This window comes from Schistocerca piceifrons, chromosome 2 (assembly GCF_021461385.2).
Source record: "Schistocerca piceifrons isolate TAMUIC-IGC-003096 chromosome 2, iqSchPice1.1, whole genome shotgun sequence".
Taxonomy (NCBI): Eukaryota; Metazoa; Arthropoda; class Insecta; order Orthoptera; family Acrididae; genus Schistocerca; species Schistocerca piceifrons.
In genome coordinates, this window is record NC_060139.1 from 331,837,739 (window position 1) to 331,858,667 (window position 20,929).

Below are 20,929 nucleotides of genomic sequence, written 5' to 3' on the forward strand. Positions count from 1 at the left end.
CATCTTCTTCGTGTCGGTTAAATTTCGCGTCTGTACCACGTCATCTTCGTGGTGTAGCAATTTTAATGGCCAGTAGTGTAGTCGGTATTTGGCGCGTAATATCTGGTATCCGCATCGTAAGACGATTCTTTCATCAAACTGTTCACACTGTTGATATATCCAGAAACTGTTTAACCTATGTGTCAGTCAACACACAGCAAGCCGGAGCAAGTGTATACATCGCATTGACAACCTTATCACGACTGCATGAGGTTTTTGGGTGAGGAGAGGACAACCGGCAGAAGTAGTCCAGTGTCCTAGTCACCTCGACTACCTGATCTCTCTCCCAGACATTTTTACCTGTGGTTCCAACTGACGGGTGAGATGTACTCAAATAATCCTCATGCACAACAGGACGCTGAAAACGCTATTGCTGCTGACCCGCAGACAGATCTGCTACGCTTATCTCACCGTTTAATAAGTCGAGTCAAACGCTGTATCGTCTTTAACTGCAATGAAGTTCGTTAAGAAGGGTCAATCCCACGCCAGTCCTACAGTAAATATTTTTGGGACCAGTTCCATTTTGTCCACCCAGTATTACATCTAGATCTGCATCTACATCTACTTGATTACTCTGCAATTCACATTTAAGTGCTTGGCAGAGGGTTCATCGAACCACAATCATACTATCTCTCTACCATTCCACTCCCGAACAGCGCGCAGGAAAAACGAACACCTAAACCTTTCTGTTCGAGCTCTGATTTCTCTTATTTTATTTTGATGATCATTCCTACCTATGTAGGTTGGGCTCAACAAAATATTTTCGCATTCGGAAGAGAAAGTTGGTGACTGAAATTTAGTAAATAGATCTCGCCGCGACGAAAAACGTCTTTGCTTTAATGACTTCCATTCCAACTCGCGTATCATATCTGCCACACTCTCTCCCCTATTACGTGATAATACAAAACGAGCTGCCCTTTTTTGCACCCTTTCGATGTCCTCCGTCAATCCCACCTGGTAAGGATCCCACACCGCACAGCAATATTCTAACAGAGGACGAACGAGTGTACTGTAAGCTGTCTCTTTAGTGGACTTGTTGCATCTTCTAAGTGTCCTGCCAATGAAACGCAAACTTTGGCTTGCCTTCCCCACAATATTATCTATGTGGTCTTTCCAACTGAAGTTGTTCATAATTTGAACACCCAGGTACTTAGCTGAAAATTGACAGCCTTGAGAATTGTACTATTTATCGAGTAATCGAATTCCAACGGATTTCTTTTGGAACTCATGTGGATCACCTCACACTTTTCGTTATTTATCGTCAACTGCCACCTGCCACACCATACAGCAATCTTTTCTAAGTTGCTTTGCAACTGATACTGGTCTTCGGATGACCTTAGTTGACGGTAAATTACAGCATAATCTGCGAACAACCTAAGAGAACTGCTCAGATTGTCACCCAGGTCATTTATATAGATCAGGAACAGCAGAGGTCCCAGGACGCTTCCCTGAGGAACACCTGATATCACTTCAGTTTTACTCGATGATTTGCCGTCTATTACTACGAACTGCGACCTTCCTGACAGGAAATCACGAATCCAGTTGCACAACTGAGACGATACCCCGTGTGCCCGCAGCTTGATTAGAAGTCGCTTGTGAGGAACGGTGTCAAAAGTTTTCCGGAAATCTAGAAATACGGAATCAACTTGAGATCCCCTGTCGATAGCGGCCATTACTTCGAGCGAATAAAGAGCTAGCTGCGTTGCACAAGAACTATGTTTTCTGAAACCATGCTGATTACGTATCAATAGATCGTTCCCTTCGAGGTGATTCATAATGTTTGAATACAGTATATGCTCCAAAACCCTACTGCAAACCGACGTCAATGATATAGGTCTGTAGTTCGTTGGATTACTCCTACTACATCAGAGTGTCAATCATACTGATGTAAACTATTATATAGGATGTTAAAAAACAGTGTCGAATACTCTGAGAGGTGGTAGTACTCATCGAAACAAGTATAAGAAGTCCAATAAACATGGGTCCGAAAGCGGATACTTTCGGATATAAACACATGTTTATAGAAATAACTGCGCGGCACTTGGATATCCCGGATTCGATTCCCGGCGGGGTCAGGGATTTTCTCTGCCTCGTGATGACTGGGTGTTGTGTGATGCCCTTAGGTTAGTTAGGTTTAAGTAGTTCTAAGTTCTAGGGGACTGATGACCATAGATGTTAAGTCCCATAGTGCTCAGAGCCATTTTTGACAGTCGGATACAGATATTAGCACAGTCGTTGCATTGGCGCTCCGTCAATGTGTCGGCAGGGTATTATGATGTCTTACTCACAGTACTCTGTCTTTAGGCGATCAGCGGTCAGTTGTGTGGTTCGAATCGTGTTGTAGGCTACTATAGTTTTCGTCGTGTTTGTGTGCCTTATTGTACAGTACTGTCATCCCTGGGTACATACGATAGTGTTTTCCCTTCTTCCAAACTCGGATTTACTTATGTGTTTACTGTTATTGCGCTGTACAAATGGTGTAGTACATTTACCTTCCACCACTTGTTAGCAATGGAAGCCTACTACTCGACAAGTAAAATGACGGATACGATATTCTGCTAATGTTTAACAAACGGACGTAACCTGCGAGCCCCTGCTCTTTCCGCTCAAAAATATCCACAGTGCGGAGTGCCCTCTGATAAGCTGTTCGGCAGACTTTTCCAGCGTCTGAGGGACAAAAAATGGTTCAAATGGCTCTGAGCACTATGCAACTTAACTTCTGAGGTCATCAGTCCCCTGGAACTTAGAACTACTTAAACCTAACTAACCTAAGGACATTACACACATCCATGCCCGAGGCAGCATTCGAACCTGCGACCGCAGAGGTCGCGCGGTTCTAGACTGTAGCGCGTAGAACCGCTCGACCACCCTGGCCGGCGTCTGAGGGACACAGGAACCCTCGCACCTCGGAAGTCTGACAGTGGAAGGCACCGCACAGTCCGCACGCCTGACATGGAGGAGCGTGGACTTATCTCACAAAGTATCCATTTCCCGACCCACATTTATTGCATTCATTTGTCTTGTTTCGATGAGTGTTACCGCCTATCAATATATTCGACACTATTTTTTGAACACCCTGTATATGACCTCTTATACACCAGCGTATAAATAAAGAGAATGGGGTGGAACAACGTAGACACAGAGACCATATAAACTGATGAGTCAGAAGGTCACGAACGTCACCTGTCGGCATCGCGGGCAGGTGGCGCTAAGAAAAGTATGTAAGCGGAGCAGTGACGGATGGGATATCATACGGGCCGCAAATGGGAAAACCTACTGACGTAAGCGACTTTGGCAAAGAGGAGATTGTTATGGTCCGACACCTGGGAACCAGGATTTTGGAAAAGGAGAAGCTAACAGCGACATCGGCAATTACGGTTGCTGTGGGCGTTTCATCATCGAGACTGGACCGTGGGTCGGAGAAAACATGTCTCCTGGTCGGATGAATCACATTTCTTGTTGCGCCAGGTCGACGGTCGTGTCGGAATACCCCGTCGCCGCCGGCCCGTGTGGCCGAACGGTTCTAGGCGCTTCAGTCTGGAACCGCGCGACTGCTACGGTCGCAGGTTCGAATCCTGCCTCGGGCATGGATGTGTGTGCTGTCCTTAGGTTACTTAGGTTTAAGTAGCTCTAAGTTCTACGGGACTGATGACCTCAAATGTTAAGTCCCATAGTGCTCAGCCATTTGAACCACTTTCAAGTTTTTCACCGCGCCACAAAAACAGACCAGGCGCCGGCAGTGTTACGCTGTGGGGAACATTCACCCCGGCTTCCATGGGATCTGTGGTAATCGAAGGAATCATGACAACTGTGTACCAGGTCAACATCTCGTTCCAAAAAAACAACGTGCAAATGACGACAGCAAAACCTTAGTAGAAATTTGTGCGACTGCAAAAAGATCCATGCATGAAGCACACAACAACCACTACCGTCATACCTTAGTCTTGTCGAGAATCCGGTAAATTCCGGTCCCATTTAAAATTGCCAAGCGGGCCGAGGACTTCTATCCAGTCACTCATTCATCAGTCTGGTGTGACAATAGTAGACAGCATACGGAAACTTTACATTTAGAAAATCATTCACGCAGGAGGATCGTACAAACATACTGTCCTGTCGTGAGTTCCGTATGGAAGTTCCACCCAACGGCATCTATCCAGGTAGGTAGCACTACGGGAAAGTGTGGGTCAGCTGGGGAGCGTGCTGATGTAGTCCGCGCATTTGCGATAAATAGCGTGTCGGGGTAGCGCAGTGGTTAACGCAAGTATCTAGTAAGCAGGAAAACCCGGGTTCGAGCCCTAGTACGGCACACTCGTAGCCCCTGATTCCGCACAAAGGCCCGATGCAGCTAATATCATTAGTTGCTTTCATTTTTCTCTCCTCCACCTTCAGTTTACGTAATATGTATCACAGCTGAGTAGCTTATGACATTTTAAATTAGGTCAATATTTATGTGAAATGTTAAAACCAAATTTTTAGTGCCCCTGAAAGCTGTTTGATAGCAACTTGCAACTGGTATTGAGTACCGTTCACCGCGATAATCATTTAGTCATATAGATCCTACCTTACGTCTTTAAGCTGCATATGGAATGTAGCGAGAAGACATGCCTGAAAGAGCAGACACCATACATTCGTATGAACTGTAACTATTTAACTGTCAACTTTTTTTCTAGACTGCGTGTTTCCGGTGCTAAGCTTCTTGCAAGTGTTGGAATTCTTTCAGAGACAGAATAACATATCAGGAGAATACTTACAAAGAGTATCCCCATACACAAAAAGTTGAAGTTAACATGGAAACCTAGGTTCGCTTACTAGAGCGAACCTACTTTCCTTATTAACAAATGCAATGAAGAAAAAAGTCGTACACTTAACATGTAAACTCAGTCTGTCGATCGTTGGGCAAACCATCCTTATTAAGTTTTCTTCGACTTTGTAGATCACTTCAAACCAGTGCCCGAATGTCTCCTGCAAAATAACGGTAAACTGTTCGCTTATACTGATCAAAAATGAACTACGCTAGATTCTTTTTTCATATGACTAGCTTGAGGGAAGCAAACTCCAACAAAAAGTATAAATTTACTTGCAAAATAGTGAAGTATGGTTCACCTCATGGGCAAAATGGTTTTGTATTTATGAATGGTAAGAAAATCGCCATTTCAGTGGCCGAGAGAAATGGCAGTTTGCTGTTCTGAATACGCCGCCATTCGCAGACATAGAGATCTCTTCTGTTGCATCGTTGTAAATAGTGTTAGGACCGATATTTCGCAGATACGTTTCTAATATCGGAGCGGGTAATGTCAGTCGCAGCCTTCCTCTTTTCGCAGATTGTTCTGCCACTGACAAGATGGTGTTATTTTAAAACCTGCACCCAGAGTCCAGCATCACTTTGAAGAATTTGTCTGGTGTAAGCGATCGTAACAGCTTTGTCATCATTAAAAACATAAAAACTGTTGTTGGTTAGAAAACTAACAAGAGAGACGTGAGTCAATAAAAAAAAATTGAGTTTAATCTTGCATACTGATATAATATGACAACGTTGCATAGGTTCTTCTTTGGTTACATCAGGTAATAGGTTTCAATTTTTTGGTAGGGCATTAAGAAATTACAGTTAATATTTAAATGGTTCAAATGACTCTGAGCACTATGGGACTTAACATCTGAGGTCATCAGTCCCCTAGAACTTAGAACTACTTAAACCTAACTAACGTAAGGACATCACACACGTCCATGCCCAAGGCAGGATTCGAACCTGCGACCGTAGTGGTCGCGCGGTCCCAGACTGAAGCACCTACAACCGCTCGTCCACAACGGACGGTGTTAATATGTAAGAAAGACTGTTTGCGAAACGATTTGCAACGTATCTGCAGGTATTGCTCGAAAAGGTGGTATCCATATTAGATTGGATTGGCAGGAAAAATTGAAAATTTGTGGTAATTAGGCGCTACAGTCTGGAACCGTGCGACCGCTACGGTCGCAGGTTCGAATCCCGCCTCGGGCATGGATGTGTGTGAAGTCCTTAGGTGAGTTAGGTGTAAGTAGTTCTAAGTTCTAGGGGACTGATGCCCTAGAAGTTAAGTCCCATAGTGCTCAGAGCCATTTGAACCATTTTTTTTTTGTGGTAATGGGACCAAACTGCTCAGATCATTGGTCCCTAAGCTTACACACTACTTAATCTAACTCAAACTAACTTACGATAAGGACAACACACACATACACACACGCACACACACACACACACACACACATGTACCAGGGATGACTCGAACCTCCGACGGAGAGAGCCGCGCGAACCGTGGCAAGGCGCCCAAGACCGTGCTGTTACCCGTGCTGCTTGGATTGGCAGAATACGTCGAAGTCGTACGGAGTAGAACGTGTAAATACCCGACAAGATTGTAATCGAATATTTAAACATAAATCGCTAGGCTCACGAAGGAAGGTGGAGAATATTTTCTCGAAAATTTATACACGAAACCTCAAGAACCTGTTTTCAATAAGACATCCAGGGATGACATGCAGGGCACTTGCTCTTCGATCGTAAGTATTAAACCAGTGGCCACTTTAACACTCCGAGTCTTTAAAGAATCGCATTTCCATGTATAAAACGTCCGATTAATGTACAAATGATATACTGTCTTAAATATTGCAGGTCAAGCATGCAAGCGAGAGAAAGAATTATGTTTAAAGTTTGTTGAAAGTTGCTAAATCCTCTCATTAGAAAACACTGGATGAGTACAGTTTTGGTACTTTGTGCTCCGTTTGAAACAAAATCTTGTTTTTCATTCATTCCAATGTTTATGGTGTCGTATCTCCTGGACTGTGTGTCGTACATGGATATAATTTTGCAGGTACATTCAGTGTTAAGTCTGCAAAGTGTGTTGCGAATGGAGTCAGTAGTAATAAAAGTGCTTTGGGAAAAGAGTCAGCAGTAAGGAAGTAATGAATTAAAAAATCATGTCTGATGTTGAGATTTTACCGCGTGAACAGCGAGAATGTAACAAGAAATAAACTTTTTTCCTTTCATCATTCAGCATGGCGTGGCAGTGAAAAGATGTTTCGTACAGGTTAGAAATTATATGTAGAGTTTGTTGGATGGACGTGGAAGAGTTTATGGGCAAATTTTAAACACATTGTAAATCACGCATTGGAGAAGTACGTGCCGAAAAAGTGGGTTACGGACGGAAAAGACCTACCGTGGTTTAACAGCGCAATTCGGAGAATCCTCAGGAAGCAAAGACAGTTGCACTCGGGGTACAATAAAGATCGGGAGAATGAGGACAGGCAAAAGTTAGTAAAGATTCGTGCTGCTGTAAAAAGAGCGATGCGAGAAGCATACAACCACTACCACCGTCATATTTTAGCAAAAGCTCTTGATGAAAACCCAAGGAAATTCTGGTCTTACGTAAAATCTGTAAGCTGGTCGAAGGCTTCCATCCAGTCACTCACTGATCAGTCTGGCCTGGCAACGGAAGACAGCAAAACGAAAGCTGAAATTTTAAATTTAGCATTTGAGAAATCTTTCGCGCAGGAGGATCGTACAAACATACCGCCGTTTGAGTCTCGTACAGATTCCCGAATGGAGGATATAGTGATAGACATCCTTGGGGTTGTGAAGCAGCTGAATGGGTTGGAAATAAATAAATCGCCAGGTCCTGATGAGATTCCAGTTCGGTTTTACAGAGAGTACTCTACTGCATTGGCTCCTTACTTAGCTTGCATTTATTGCGAATCTCTTGCCATATTCCTTGACTTCCGGAAAGCGTTTGACTCAGTGCCCCACTGCAGAATTCTGACTAAAGAACGAGCATATGGGATTGGTTCCCAAGTATGTGAGTGGCTCGAAGACTTCTTAAGTAATAGAACCCAGTACGTTGTCCTCGATGGTGAGTGTTCATCGGAGGTGAGGAGTGCCCCAGGGAAGTGTGGTAGGTCCGCTCTTGTTTTCTATCTACATAAATGATCTTTTGGATAGGGGGTATAGCAATGTGCGGCTGTTTGCTGATAATGCTGTGGTGTAGCGGAAGGTGTCGTCGTTGAGTGACTGTAGGAGGATACAAGATGACTTGGACAGGATTTGTGATTGGTGTAAAGAATGACAGCTAACTCTAAATATAGATAAATGTAAATTAATGCAGATGAATAGGAAAAAGAATCCCGTAATGTTTGAATACTCCATTAGTAGTGTAGCGCTTGACACAGTCACGTCGATTAAATACTTGGGCGTAACATTGCAGAGCGATATGAAGTGGGACAAGCATGTAATGGCAGTTGTGGGGAAGGCGGATAGTCGTCTTCGGTTCATTGGTAGAATTTTGGGAAGATGTGGTTCATCTGTAAAGGAGACCGCTTATAAAACAGTAATACGACCTATTCTTGAGTACTGCTCGAGCGTTTGGGATCCCTATCAGGTCGGATTGAGGGAGGACATAGAAGCAATTCAGAAGCGGGCTGCTAGATTTGTTACTGATAGGTTAGATCATCACGCGAGTGTTACGGAAATGCTTCAGGAACTCGGGTGGGAGTCTCTAGAGGAAAGGAGGCGTTCTTTTCGTGAATCGCTACTGAGGAAAGTTAGAGAACCAGCATTTGAGGCTGACTGCAGTACAAATTTACTGCCGCCAACTTATATTTCGTGGAAAGACCACAAAGATAAGAGAGATTAGGGATTGTACAGAGGTACATAGGCAGTAATTTTTCCCTCGTTCTGTTTGGGAGTGGAACAGGGAGAGAAGATGCTAGTTGTGGTACGAGGTACCCTCCGCCATGCACCGTATAGGAGATTGCAGAGTATTTATGTAGATGTAGATGTCGTTAAGTGCTCTCATTCTCAAGTAGTGGGTGAACATAGTCTGGGTAATGTGTGCGCCATGAGATACACTGCCTCAAGACATGTACACAGTGTCTAACAGGAACATCTGTCTTACTGTGCAAAAGCCTTTAACGTAAGATTATATGTCTTACTAAGTAGATTGTAGCAATATTTTAATTTTTTAAATTCGCTCAGTATTTATATGAAATATTGAAAATCAAATTTTTGATGCCACTGAAATCTGTTAGAGAAGCAATTAGCAACTGGAATTGAGTACCGTTCACCGGTATAATCATTTAGTAATATAGATCCTAGTTTATGTCTTTAAGATGCATATGGAGTGTAGAGGAAAGACCATTTAGTTTTGTGGTACAATGAAAATGTCTTTCATGAACTTGACACTGATTTGCAGAATCTACACTCCTACCCGAGGCCAAGAGCCATTTTTTCCTTAGATTACCCTACGTCATCGTGACGTTAGGCTGTTAAAACAGCTGCCGACCGGTTAAAAATACTCGCCCGCCGCCTCCAGCTGATGAACCGTTAATCTCCGAACGGCTGGGGGTTATCCGGACCCGCTGCGTGGAGAGCGGAACGCACTTCCTAGCCACTAATCGGCGCTGTGTCATTTTTACGTAACCGCCCGTTCCTCCGAACTGTCGTGAGATTATGTAAAGAAACTGGCTATCTTCCCGCAGCACCAGAATTATGTAACATTGGTTGCTTTAGTTATATAGGCAGTCAGTGTTCTAGCGCGGACTGGCAACGGCTGAATGACGCAATCACGAACATAGTTTACACGGATGTCAGCGAAATACACGCAGGTCTATTAATCTGTCACAACGGGAGTCTTAAAGCAATCTGATTTCACAATATCTCTTGTCTTCCTTCTCAAGTGGTAAACGACGGAATGCATTTTCATGTAAGTCTATCTTTCCTAATTATTACACTATAACTATAAGGGGCAGTGAAATGAAAATGAGCCAAATGGAAAAGGTAGGTAAACTGTTTATTATTTCAAAAGTAATCCCCATATAACTGTTAATACATTCAACCCACTGTGAGACTATATGGTCAGTGGCTTCAGGGACAAACATTTGTGGTTGACTACGGAACTCTGACTGCAACCAGGCGTACACCTCTTCGTCTGAAGCCAATCGACGACCATGAATGTCTTTCTTCAGGACTCTAAAAATATAAAAATCGCATGGAGAGACGGACTGTATGAAGGAAGTGTAGGCGAAACTTCTACAGCGTACTCGGAACAACCATGGCAACCTGAGGGACCCGAAGAAAAACATTCGTGACCGTCGATTTGGTTCAGACGGAGAGCTGCTTGCCTGGATACAATCATGGTTCCATAGGCAACAACAAGCATCTTTCATGAAGGCACTGACCGTCTTGTTTCACAATGGGATAAATGTATCAACAGTTATGTGGCGATTACTTTTGACTGCCGCTTGTATCACGCCAGTCTATTTATTCAACCAATAGCTTAGAAACCTGGCGTTGTCTGGGCGTTTATTTACATCCGAGCTCGAGACTTCGTAAACGTAGAATTTCTTTTTGACTTATAAAGCTTCCTTTCTTAGTATGATTGGGGACATGAACAAAGAGCTTGTTTCCTTCACTAACGTGGGAGAAAGCCACAGAGAGTCGACCATGCGAAGAGTGACTGACACTAAAGACCACGCCTGCAAGACCCAACGTCTGACCTTGTGTATTGTTTGTGGTAATGGCATAACATAAGCTCACGGGGAATTGTACAGGTTTAAAGTGAAATGGTAAACTGTTGGGGATAAGAGGGATTCGGAGCGTAAGAACTCACACGCCTGTGCCGCTTCCCATTAAAATTTCCGTTTCTAAGATGTCACGTTGGAGAGAAGTAAGTCAGCGAAACGTTCTGAGCAGAGAGACGCTCTTGATCAGAGGTAGATCAGGCCTTGTTTTCAGAAGGAGTTTCCAAAGAGCAAGTTAAAGCGTGAGGGTCTTGAGCCACAGTAAGTCTCGCTTCACAATCTTTATTAGATTATTGAGACCGCATAGTCCTTAGTCTTTTAGCTGTTCTGGTGTATTCAGCAAGACACAACCATTTTCTAGGGAATTTTATTCATAAACAAAACGAAATGAAGATGTAATGAGTAGGCACCCAGACCACAAAGCAGTTTTGATAAATTCGTTTTTGTAGCAAAAAATATAAATAAAATCTATCGAAACAAATAAAGCAATGTCGTTCAGCTTTTAACATACAAACCGAAATCAGTAAATTCGTATATCCTAGCCAAGAAAGTTCCCTGTTTGTTTGTATTCATAAAGATAAGATTGTGATCCTTAATCCAGTCGCTGACGTAAACTTCCGAAGAAAAACATCTGTTGGTGAGTTAAAATGGTTCAAATGGCTCTGAGCACTATGGGACTTAACTTCTGAGGTCATCAGTCCCCTAGAACTTAGAACTACTTAAACCTAACTAACGTAAGGACATCACACACATGCATGCCCGAGGCAGGATTCGAACCTGCGACCGTAGCGCTTAGAACCGCACGGCCACACCGGCCGGCTTGATGGTTCAAATGGCTCTGAGCACTATGGGACTTAACATCTATGGTCATCAGTCCCCTAGAACTTAGAACTACTTAAACCTAACTAACCTAAGGACAGCACACAACACCCAGCCATCACGAGGCGGAGAAAATCCCTGACCCCGCCGGGAATCGAACCCGGGAACCCCGGGCGTGGGAAGCGAGAACGCTACCGCACGACCACGACCACGAGATGCGGGCCCGGCTTGGTGAGTTAAAAACACTAATAACATTTTAATTCTGTCATCGACGTAAACTTCCGATAAAACGTCTGTCACTGACGTAAAAAACACTAATAACGTCATCTATTGGTTCTTCTCTGTACTACGAAACTAAATGCCCAATCTGTTGGTTCTCTGGTGTACTATGCTGTGGTGATCAAACTTCCAAACTATTAAGAAGAGGAAACGATTTTAGGTACAATTTTATTTACGATATCTTTTTTTCTGTCTTCTGGTTTTGATGAAATAAAGCCTTTGTTTTGTTCCAAGCTAAGCTATATAAACCCCACGAAAATTTGTCTTGCAGTTTTGGAGATTAGCCAGATCTGAAGGTTAAAGATAAAACTTTAAATCACAATATCTGTTTTTTCCGTGATCTGATTTGGATGAAATAAAGTCTATATGTTGCCCTAGGCTAGGATCAAGTTACCTGTGAATATCCCATGAAAATTCGTCTAGTAGTTTTGGTGATTAGCACGTTCAAACAGATAAACAGACGCGATGGTTTTACAAAAATGTTCAAATGTGTGTGAAATCTTATGGGACTTAACTGCTAAGGTCATCAGTCCCTAAGCTTACACACTACTTAACCTAAATTATCCTAAGGACAAACACACACACCCTTGCCCGAGGGAGGACTCGAACCTCCGCCGGGACCAGCCGCACAGTCCATGACTGCAGCGCCATAGACTGCTCGGCTAATCCCGCACGGCGATGGTTTTACCGTTTTATTATTAGTTAGATTATCTGCGGATACCTTTCCTGTGTAGACCCTCCTTCGACCGATTCTTGTGTATTGCTCGTCAGCGTGGGATCCATACAAGGTGAGATTAACGGAGTAGATACGTGAGATAACAAAGAAGGATGGCACGTTTCGCCTGTAGTTCGTTTTGTGAGCGCGAGAGCCTTGCAAGGTCACTCATGGCACTCATAAGGCAGACGCACATTCCAAGACGAATCAGACAAAATATTACTTTCTCCCACATGCATCTCATTAAATATCCGCGGTGATAAAACTAGAGACATTCACATTCAGACCAACTGTCATTTCCTATGCGTAACACTCACGGAAGGGAGGAAGTAGTGGTGGTACACGAAGCATCCTCCAGCACAAACCTTAAGACGGCTTATAGGATATAGGTGTAGATGATATATCTGTGCTTCTGATCGCGGCTGCCAAATTACAAACCATTTTGCTTTTCATTACCATTGTAAATGGAACTTTGTAATAGCCTTTCCTTGGCGCTTACTTTTCTTTATATGGATCGCCATACAGTCTTGTTTCAGACGAGTCATACTTAGCATTCCTAATCATCACGTTTCTCTGCTCTGAATTTGAAGATTTTACATTTCATGAGATCCGACACAGTAAATATTTCTTAACTGAATTCCTTTCCTTGTTTTGCTATCTTTCAAATACGAGAGGCGTTCAAGAAATAATGCAACACGTTTTTTTCCTGAAAGCAGATTATTTTTATACGGGATTCCAATACCCGATATTATTCCCCAATCTTTTGGCTACAAAACCTTGTTTTTCAACATAATCTCCGTTCCAAGTTATGGCCTTACGCATCCTTACTGGGAGGGCTTGTATGCTTGTATGGAGCCAACGTCTTGCGGCATCAATAACCTCCCCATCATTCACATAGGGCTTCTCACGGACTGTATCCTTCACTGGTGCACGCAGATCGAAGTCGGGAGGTGCTCTATGGTCTTCGGCTAGGTGGCGAGGAACCCAGGGGGCACACTCCCTTCAGTAAACCAACTGGTGGACGAGTGTGTCAGCACTATCAACAGAGACGCCCAGTGGTGCAACGAGGTGACTGATTGTGTGACCCGTCGATATCCTTGAATGAGAGTGTCCGCACGTTCCAACAAAGCAGAAGGCACAACTGTCTGCGGCCGGCCGGCCGCAGGAGATGGGACAGGTTTGTGCGACCTTGTTGCGATGAAGACAGACGCTTCGCCCAAGGACTCACCGTGCTTTTGTTCACTGCCATGTCTCCGTAAACATTCTGCAAGCGGCCATCAATATCTGCGATGCTATGATTTTCCGCCAAAAGAAACTGTGCTTGGAACGCACCTCCGTTACAAGCGCTGTTTTGAAATCTACGTAGCACCGTCACCTATTGGATCTTCATGAAACTATAGGGACTATTACACGATGTCCTACAACAAATTCTTCGTTTTTCAACCGAAACTGGTCGAGAAAGAAATGAGTTGCATTACTTACTGAATGCCCCTCGTACACTTACATTTCACTGCCTAGATACACTCCTGGAAATTGAAATAAGAACACCGTGAATTCATTGTCCCAGGAAGGGGAAACTTTATTGACACATTCCTGGGGTCAGATACATCACATGATCACACTGACAGAACCACAGGCACATAGACACAGGCAACAGAGCATGCACAATGTCGGCACTAGTACAGTGTATATCTACCTTTCGCAGCAATGCAGGTTGCTCTTCTCCCATGGAGACGATCGTAGAGATGCTGGATGTAGTCCTGTGGAACGGCTTGCCATGCCATTTCCACCTGGCGCCTCAGTTGGACCAGCGTTCGTGCTGGACGTGCAGACCGCGTGAGACGACGCTTCATCCAGTCCCAAACATGCTCAACGGGGGACAGATCCGGAGATCTTGCTGGCCAGGGTAGTTGACTTACACCTTCTAGAGCACGTTGGGTGGCACAGGATACATGCGGACGTGCATTGTCCTGTTGGAACAGCAAGTTCGCTTGCCGGTCTAGGAATGGTACAACGATGGGTTCGATGACGGTTTGGATGTACCGTGCACTATTCAGTGTCCCCTCGACGATCACCAGTGGTGTACGGCCAGTGTAGGAGATCGCTCCCACACCATGATGCCGGGTGTTGGCCCTGTGTGCCTCGGTCGTATGCGGTCCTGATTGTTGCGCTCACCTGCACGGCGCCAAACACGCATACGACCATCATTGGCACCAAGGCAGAAGCGACTCTCATCGCTGAAGACGACACGTCTCCATTCGTCCCTCCATTCACGCCTGTCGCGACACCACTGGAGGCGGGCTGCACGATGTTGGGGCGTGAGCGGAAGACGGCCTAACGGTGTGCGGGACCGTAGCCCAGCTTCATGGAGACGGTTGCGAATGGTCCTCGCCGATACCCCAGGAGCAACAGTGTCCCTAATTTGCTGGGAAGTGGCGGTGCGGTCCCCTAAGGCACTGCGTAGGATCCTACAGTCTTGGCGTGCATCCGTGCGTCGCTGCGGTCCGGTCCCAGGTCGACGGGCACGTGCACCTTCCACCGACCACTGGCGACAACATCGATGTACTGTGGAGACCTCACGCCCCACGTGTTGAGCAATTCGGCGGTACGTCCACCCGGCCTCCCGCATGCCCACTATACGCCCTCGCTCAAAGTCCGTCAGCTGCACATACGGTTCACGTCCACGCTGTCGCGGCATGCTACCAGTGTTAAAGACTGCGATGGAGCTCCGTATGCCACGGCAAACTGGCTGACACTGACGGCGGCGGTGCACAAATGCTGCGCAGCTAGCGCCATTCGACGGCCAACACCGCGGTTCCTGGTGTGTCCGCTGTGCCGTGCGTGTGATCCGGAGCAAGTATGGTGGGTCTGACACACCGGTGTCAATGTGTTCTTTTTTCCATTTCCAGGAGTGTATTTTCGTTTTTTCCGTCCTGGCGATATCCGCACTTTTCATCTGAAAGTTTAAGTCAGGGTTTAGTCACTTAGGTCAACGAATGCCAAATTTATTGCTTGCATTTAAATGATAAAGGATAATCTGCATTTTAGCAGCTTTGTAAGTAACAAAATTTATCAAATTACGCTATTAGCTTCCTGTAAATCTTAACCTTGGTTGGTTGAGGTTTGAGTCCTTTCAGTTTGTTTCAGTTTTTTCTTTATTTTTTATTTAAAGTGTTGTGATCCTTAAGTCTTATATCCTGGCTGTGAAGGCGTAAATTTTTTATGAGACTACTACGCAAACGATAGTCAGTTGATGGGCTGACATTGGTCCTAAGTTGCAAGTAGTTTAAGTCGGATTTTCATGGTATGAGTTCCATGGTATGAGTTCCATTTTACAGTTAGATGTTCCTAACTACTTTCATTCTGGGTATCAAAAAATTTTAAAAATTATATAAATATGATATTATACATTCTCTTTTAGGTTATAAAAATACGTTAATTAGTATACGTTTCCGCTTAAACTTAGTGCAGCAGATAAATGTATGATTTACAAATGAACGGCCCCTGTGTCAAAATGCGTTGCTATTTATTCAAGTTTCGAAAAATATTAGGACCGAACATTACGCCAAAAAAGTAAGTAAATCATTTCCTTACAAAACGAACGGCATTTTGACAACTATGATGTTTCATCTTGTGTAGTATTAAGTTTGTGTATCTTCTGTATCGATGATTGCAGTCCTTCAAACTGCATTAGAGATCAGAATTCCCCTTTCCCGTATCTCAACGGACGCTGCATTTCCCGAGTAATAGGTATAACTACGCCCTATGTCTAAAACATGTGCATTAGACCGTCAAGTACTCTCGTAAGTAGAGTCGTACAGCATTATTGGCTGGACGGCCCTAATAGTGAAATTTTTTATTCTTCAAGCAACTTGCAGATTTCTACTCGAAACGCGAGTGTTGTGTGTTAATTGTATGTATAGAATAAGCGGAATGTATTGTTGAGGATAGTGAGAGGGAGGGAGGGAGGAAGGAGAGACTCCCAGAACCGCTACGTAGACTCCTCTCTTGGAATATCACTGAAGGGATCTGCCGACCGTGATATCCCTAGCCGACAGGCAGATCACTGTCAGAAGTGACATATGTCACTTTTCCACTGTGTGTGACACGCCATACATTATATTTATAAAACCTGTTCCGCTGTTGTGTAAAAAAATTGGATAAATTCTGCACTCGCACAGTATGTCTGAAAAATTTGAATCATGAAAGAGAGAGAGAGAGAGAGAGAGAGAGAGAGAGAGAGAGAGAGAGAGTGGGTGTTTCACAATCCATGTAACACACTCCTAGAGATTGTAGAAGGAAGTTGTAGATCAAGTTTACTCTTCGGAAACCACTGGAAACGAACAGTTCGAATGTTATAAGCGAAAACCGTTGTGATACCTCTGTCAGTAGATACATGTACTGGTATTGTTGTTGCTAAGATTGTAGGGTAGACAACATTCAGAGGTGGTAGCATGGACAAAAACATATGGAAAATATGTCCAGTGAACGTGAGCTCTAAACTGTATACCTGTATACTTATTCATCTTCTGTACTGAGAAACAAATCTCCTCTATTCGACAAGTGCTCATAGCTCTTACGGTAGAGTTTACTACACTTTTTCTGTTTTGATCCTTACCACCACATCTGAAAGATGCCTATACTACAAAAGGTCACAACAGTACTAGTACATGTATTCCACAATCCTTATCTCAAATTGATGCATTTATCCTTTTCCATCATCCTAGAAACTCTGTAACATCACCATGGAATCACCCTGTATACACATACATTTACAGGTGCCTACGCCTATAACTCTGACAGTCTGTAGCGTCGTTGGATGACGTTTCCGGACATGGGTTCCTATGTAAAATTTGATCTACAAGTCTCCTCTACAACATCCAAAAATGTATAACATGAATAGTGAGACACGCACACACACACAAACACATACACGCACACATACACACACACACACACACACACACACACACACACACACACACACTCACACACACAGAGAGTAGAGAGAACATCTCAAACCCGAATGTAGTTCGAAGAGACTGAATCGGTCAAAACTTTAGAAATATATGCAATCCAGTCCATTCGTTTGTTGGGTATGCGTAAATAATTTTACGTGACGTTCCCAGTCTCATTCGCCCCATCTTATGGAACATTTTTTTTTTTTTTTGTGGGATCGACAGTTACTTATTAGAGACAGTGCTATTATAATATTTTTACTAACATTTATATTTCTTAAAATTTATTATATCAGTTCTCTTTCTGTTATTTAACCATTTTTCAGTTCTCTACGCCTAAACAAATTGTATACCGGTGGGTTTAAATTGAATCTTGATCTTTAGGAAGTGAAAAACGTACAAGCTCCACAAAATTGACAGTCACTTTCAAGTAGAATTCTTTCACATTAATTTGCAAGATCTATCTGAATGAATAATCATGAATAATCCTCTTCGTTAGTTTTTCATTGGCGTCTACAAATATACACGATAATCTATTAAAATACATATTCCAAATATTTTGAACAACCGATAAGGCGTTCAGCATCGCTGCAGCAATTTGAAGCTTTCTCCCTCCGGCAGTCATTTCACGAAACATCTGCCTCAGATGAAGAAGCTTCGTAACCAACAGCGGGCTTGCCCATTAAGCGTGGCACTCCTTTTTTACCCTTACGGCATATGCAGTCTTCATGTCGAAGATCACTTTTTCAACAGATGCATTTTCTTCCCTCGTCTTCATTCTTGTTGCCTAAATCCTTAAATTCTGAATATCAGTATCTGACGCTCCCCAGAACTACTGTGTATTATTTCGAATTATTCTTGTACACAGCGCAGAAAAAAGTTTGGCGTGCTTGCAAACATATACTACTTGTATTTCACGTGCTGCCACGTCCACTGCAGAGAAAAAAAAATGTAGTCTCTTAATTGTCCACAGATTGTTAAGAAAATATTACCTGTTTACTATCTGATGAGCAAGGAGAGACACGGGTATCTGTGATTCTTTCGAGATCATGATGACTGACATAATTCTTTTAGATCCGTTTCACAACTTTATCTTTGATGCTAATTCATGTGCTATGTTTATTCAGAAATTTTTATTTAGAAATTTTCGGATAATATTTATGATTAAGCTTAGCTCAAAGAAAACTGACGGAATGGAATTCAGGAAATACCAGAATGCTAGATCGTGAAACCAGTGATAGATGAAAGCTCTGTGAGGCGCACAACATCACCTAAATAAATATTTGCAAATGCATACGCAATATTTAAACGCGCAAATAAATGAACAGATTTCTTGAATATAATGATAACAAGTGCCAATTTTTTTTGGTGATTACCGATTTTGATTGGTTGAACATGGCATCCTGAAAGGTATGCAGAAATAGTAATAAGAAAATGAAATTATATTTCTCCAAGTTTTAGCCTCTATACATGATTTTTTTTAAATAAACTGAAACCAGTAACAATAAACATTTTTATAATTCAGATCAGGCACATGATAAATACCAGATGATCAAAAAGTCAGTATAAATTTGAAAACTGAATAAATCACCGAATAATGTAGATAGAGAGGAACAAATTGACACATATGCTTGGAATGACATGGGGTTTTATTAGAACCAAAAAAATACAAACGTTCAAAAAATGTCCGACAGATGGCACTTGATCTGATCAGAATAGCAATAATTAGCATAACAAAGTAAGACAAAGCAAAGATGTTCTTTACAGGAAATGCTCAATATATCCACCATCATTACTCAACAATAGCTGTAGTCGAGGAATAATGTTGTGAACAGCACCGTAAAGCATGTCCGGAGTTATGGTGAGGCATTGGCGTCGGATGTTGTCTTTCAGCATCCCTAGAGATGTCGGTCGATCACGATACACTTGAGACTTCAGGTAACCCCAAAGCCAATAATCGCAAGGACTGAGGTCTTGGGACCTGGGAGGCCAAGTATGACGAAAGTGGCGGCTGAGCACACGATCATCACTAAACGACGCGCGCAAGAGATCTTTCACGCATCTAGCAATATGAGGTGGTTTTTTTTTTTTGGTTCTAATAAAACCCCATGTCATTCCAAGCATGTGTGTCAATTTTTACCTCTCTATCTACATTATTCCGTGGTTTATTAAGTTTTCAAATTTATACTGACTTTTTGATCACCCGGTATTTTGTTGCAACAGGGGCCGACCACAGTGCTTTCCTAAGCTCAATGTCTTTTCCATCAAAACATATGTTTTTCTGTGACGATCAGATCCTATAAACTGCCCATCAGGCTTATACTTCGGTTGATATAACTCTTAACTGTCCATATCATCTCAAATGTTGTGCATTGATTGCTTCCATCCCCACTGTACATATACCAACACATTTGCTGTGAACTCATATACTGGCGAAAGTAGTGTTCAGAAGTTTTAACGCAGATGTGAAACACTCTTGGCAGTATTTGCGTCTATCCCCACAGCACTGTGTTGGCAAGTGAAGACGCTGCAGTCACGACCGAGGCTAAGAAACGCCGGTGCCTACCTGCACGTATCGCGTCGCTCGTTCCATCGTGTGCGTTGTGGATGCGGTGGTTTCTGCGCCGCGTGCGGCGTCGTCCTCGGGATTGAACGCCGTGCGGCCGCGGGAGGCCGCGTTTTATCGGCGCCGGTAACCCGGCCGCCGGCCAATCTCGATGCGCGAGTCCCCACCACGCCGGTCAGAAGCACGTGCTCGGGGGCGCACACCTCGGACCGAGGCAGAGGCGGTCACCCTGAGACCCTGCTCTGCTCGCTGCCTTCCGTCACGTACTCCGCAGCTGCGCTACATAACGCGCGCAACACTTCTGGAAGGCTGGGCGACCCGAAACGTACAGCATTACTAGGCCTCTCATTCCAGTCACCACACATCCCTAAGAAGCATTGTTCAAATCTTACCAGGGGAACTCTCCATAAGTCGCTCTCTGACACAGACGAAACTTCACTGGATGAAAGTAGGAATAAAATGAAGGAACACCTACACTATTGGCCATTTAAATTTCTACACCACGAAGATGACGTGCTACAGACGCGAAATTTAACCGACAGGAAGAAGATGCTGTGATATGCAAATGATTAGCTTTCCAAAGCTGTCACACAAGGTTGGCGCCGGTAACGACACCTACAACGTGCTGAAATGACGAACGTTTCCAACCGATTTCTCATACACAAACAGCAGTTGACCGGCGTTGCCTGGTGAAACGTTGTTGTGATACCTCGTGTAAGGAGGAGAAATGCGAACCATCACGTTTCCGTCTTTGACAAAGGTCGGATTGTAGCCTATCGCGATTGCGGTTTATCGTATCGCGACATTGCTGCTCGCGTTGGTCGAGATCCAATGACTGTTACCAGAATATGGAATCGGTGGGTTCAGGAGGGTAATACGGAACGCCGTGCTGGATCCCAACGGCCTCATATCACTAGCAGTCGAGATGACAGGCATAACTGTAACGGATCGTGCAGCCACGTCTCGATCCCTGAGTCAACAGATGGGGACGTTTGCAAGACAACAACCATC

The 20,929-nt window shown here is 43.7% G+C and overlaps 1 protein-coding gene across 1 annotated transcript in view; it reads right to left on the reverse strand.

Moving 5' to 3' along the window:
- Positions 1 to 20,026, reverse strand: part of LOC124776729 — a 47,805-nt gene extending 27,779 nt beyond the window's left edge. Inside the window, exon 1 of the mRNA XM_047251848.1 lies at positions 19,919 to 20,026. Coding sequence (XP_047107804.1) covers positions 19,919 to 19,945 — 27 coding nt within the window. The 5' untranslated portion in view covers positions 19,946 to 20,026. The remainder of the gene's footprint in view (positions 1 to 19,918) is intronic.
- Between the last annotated feature and the right edge of the window lie 903 nt (positions 20,027 to 20,929).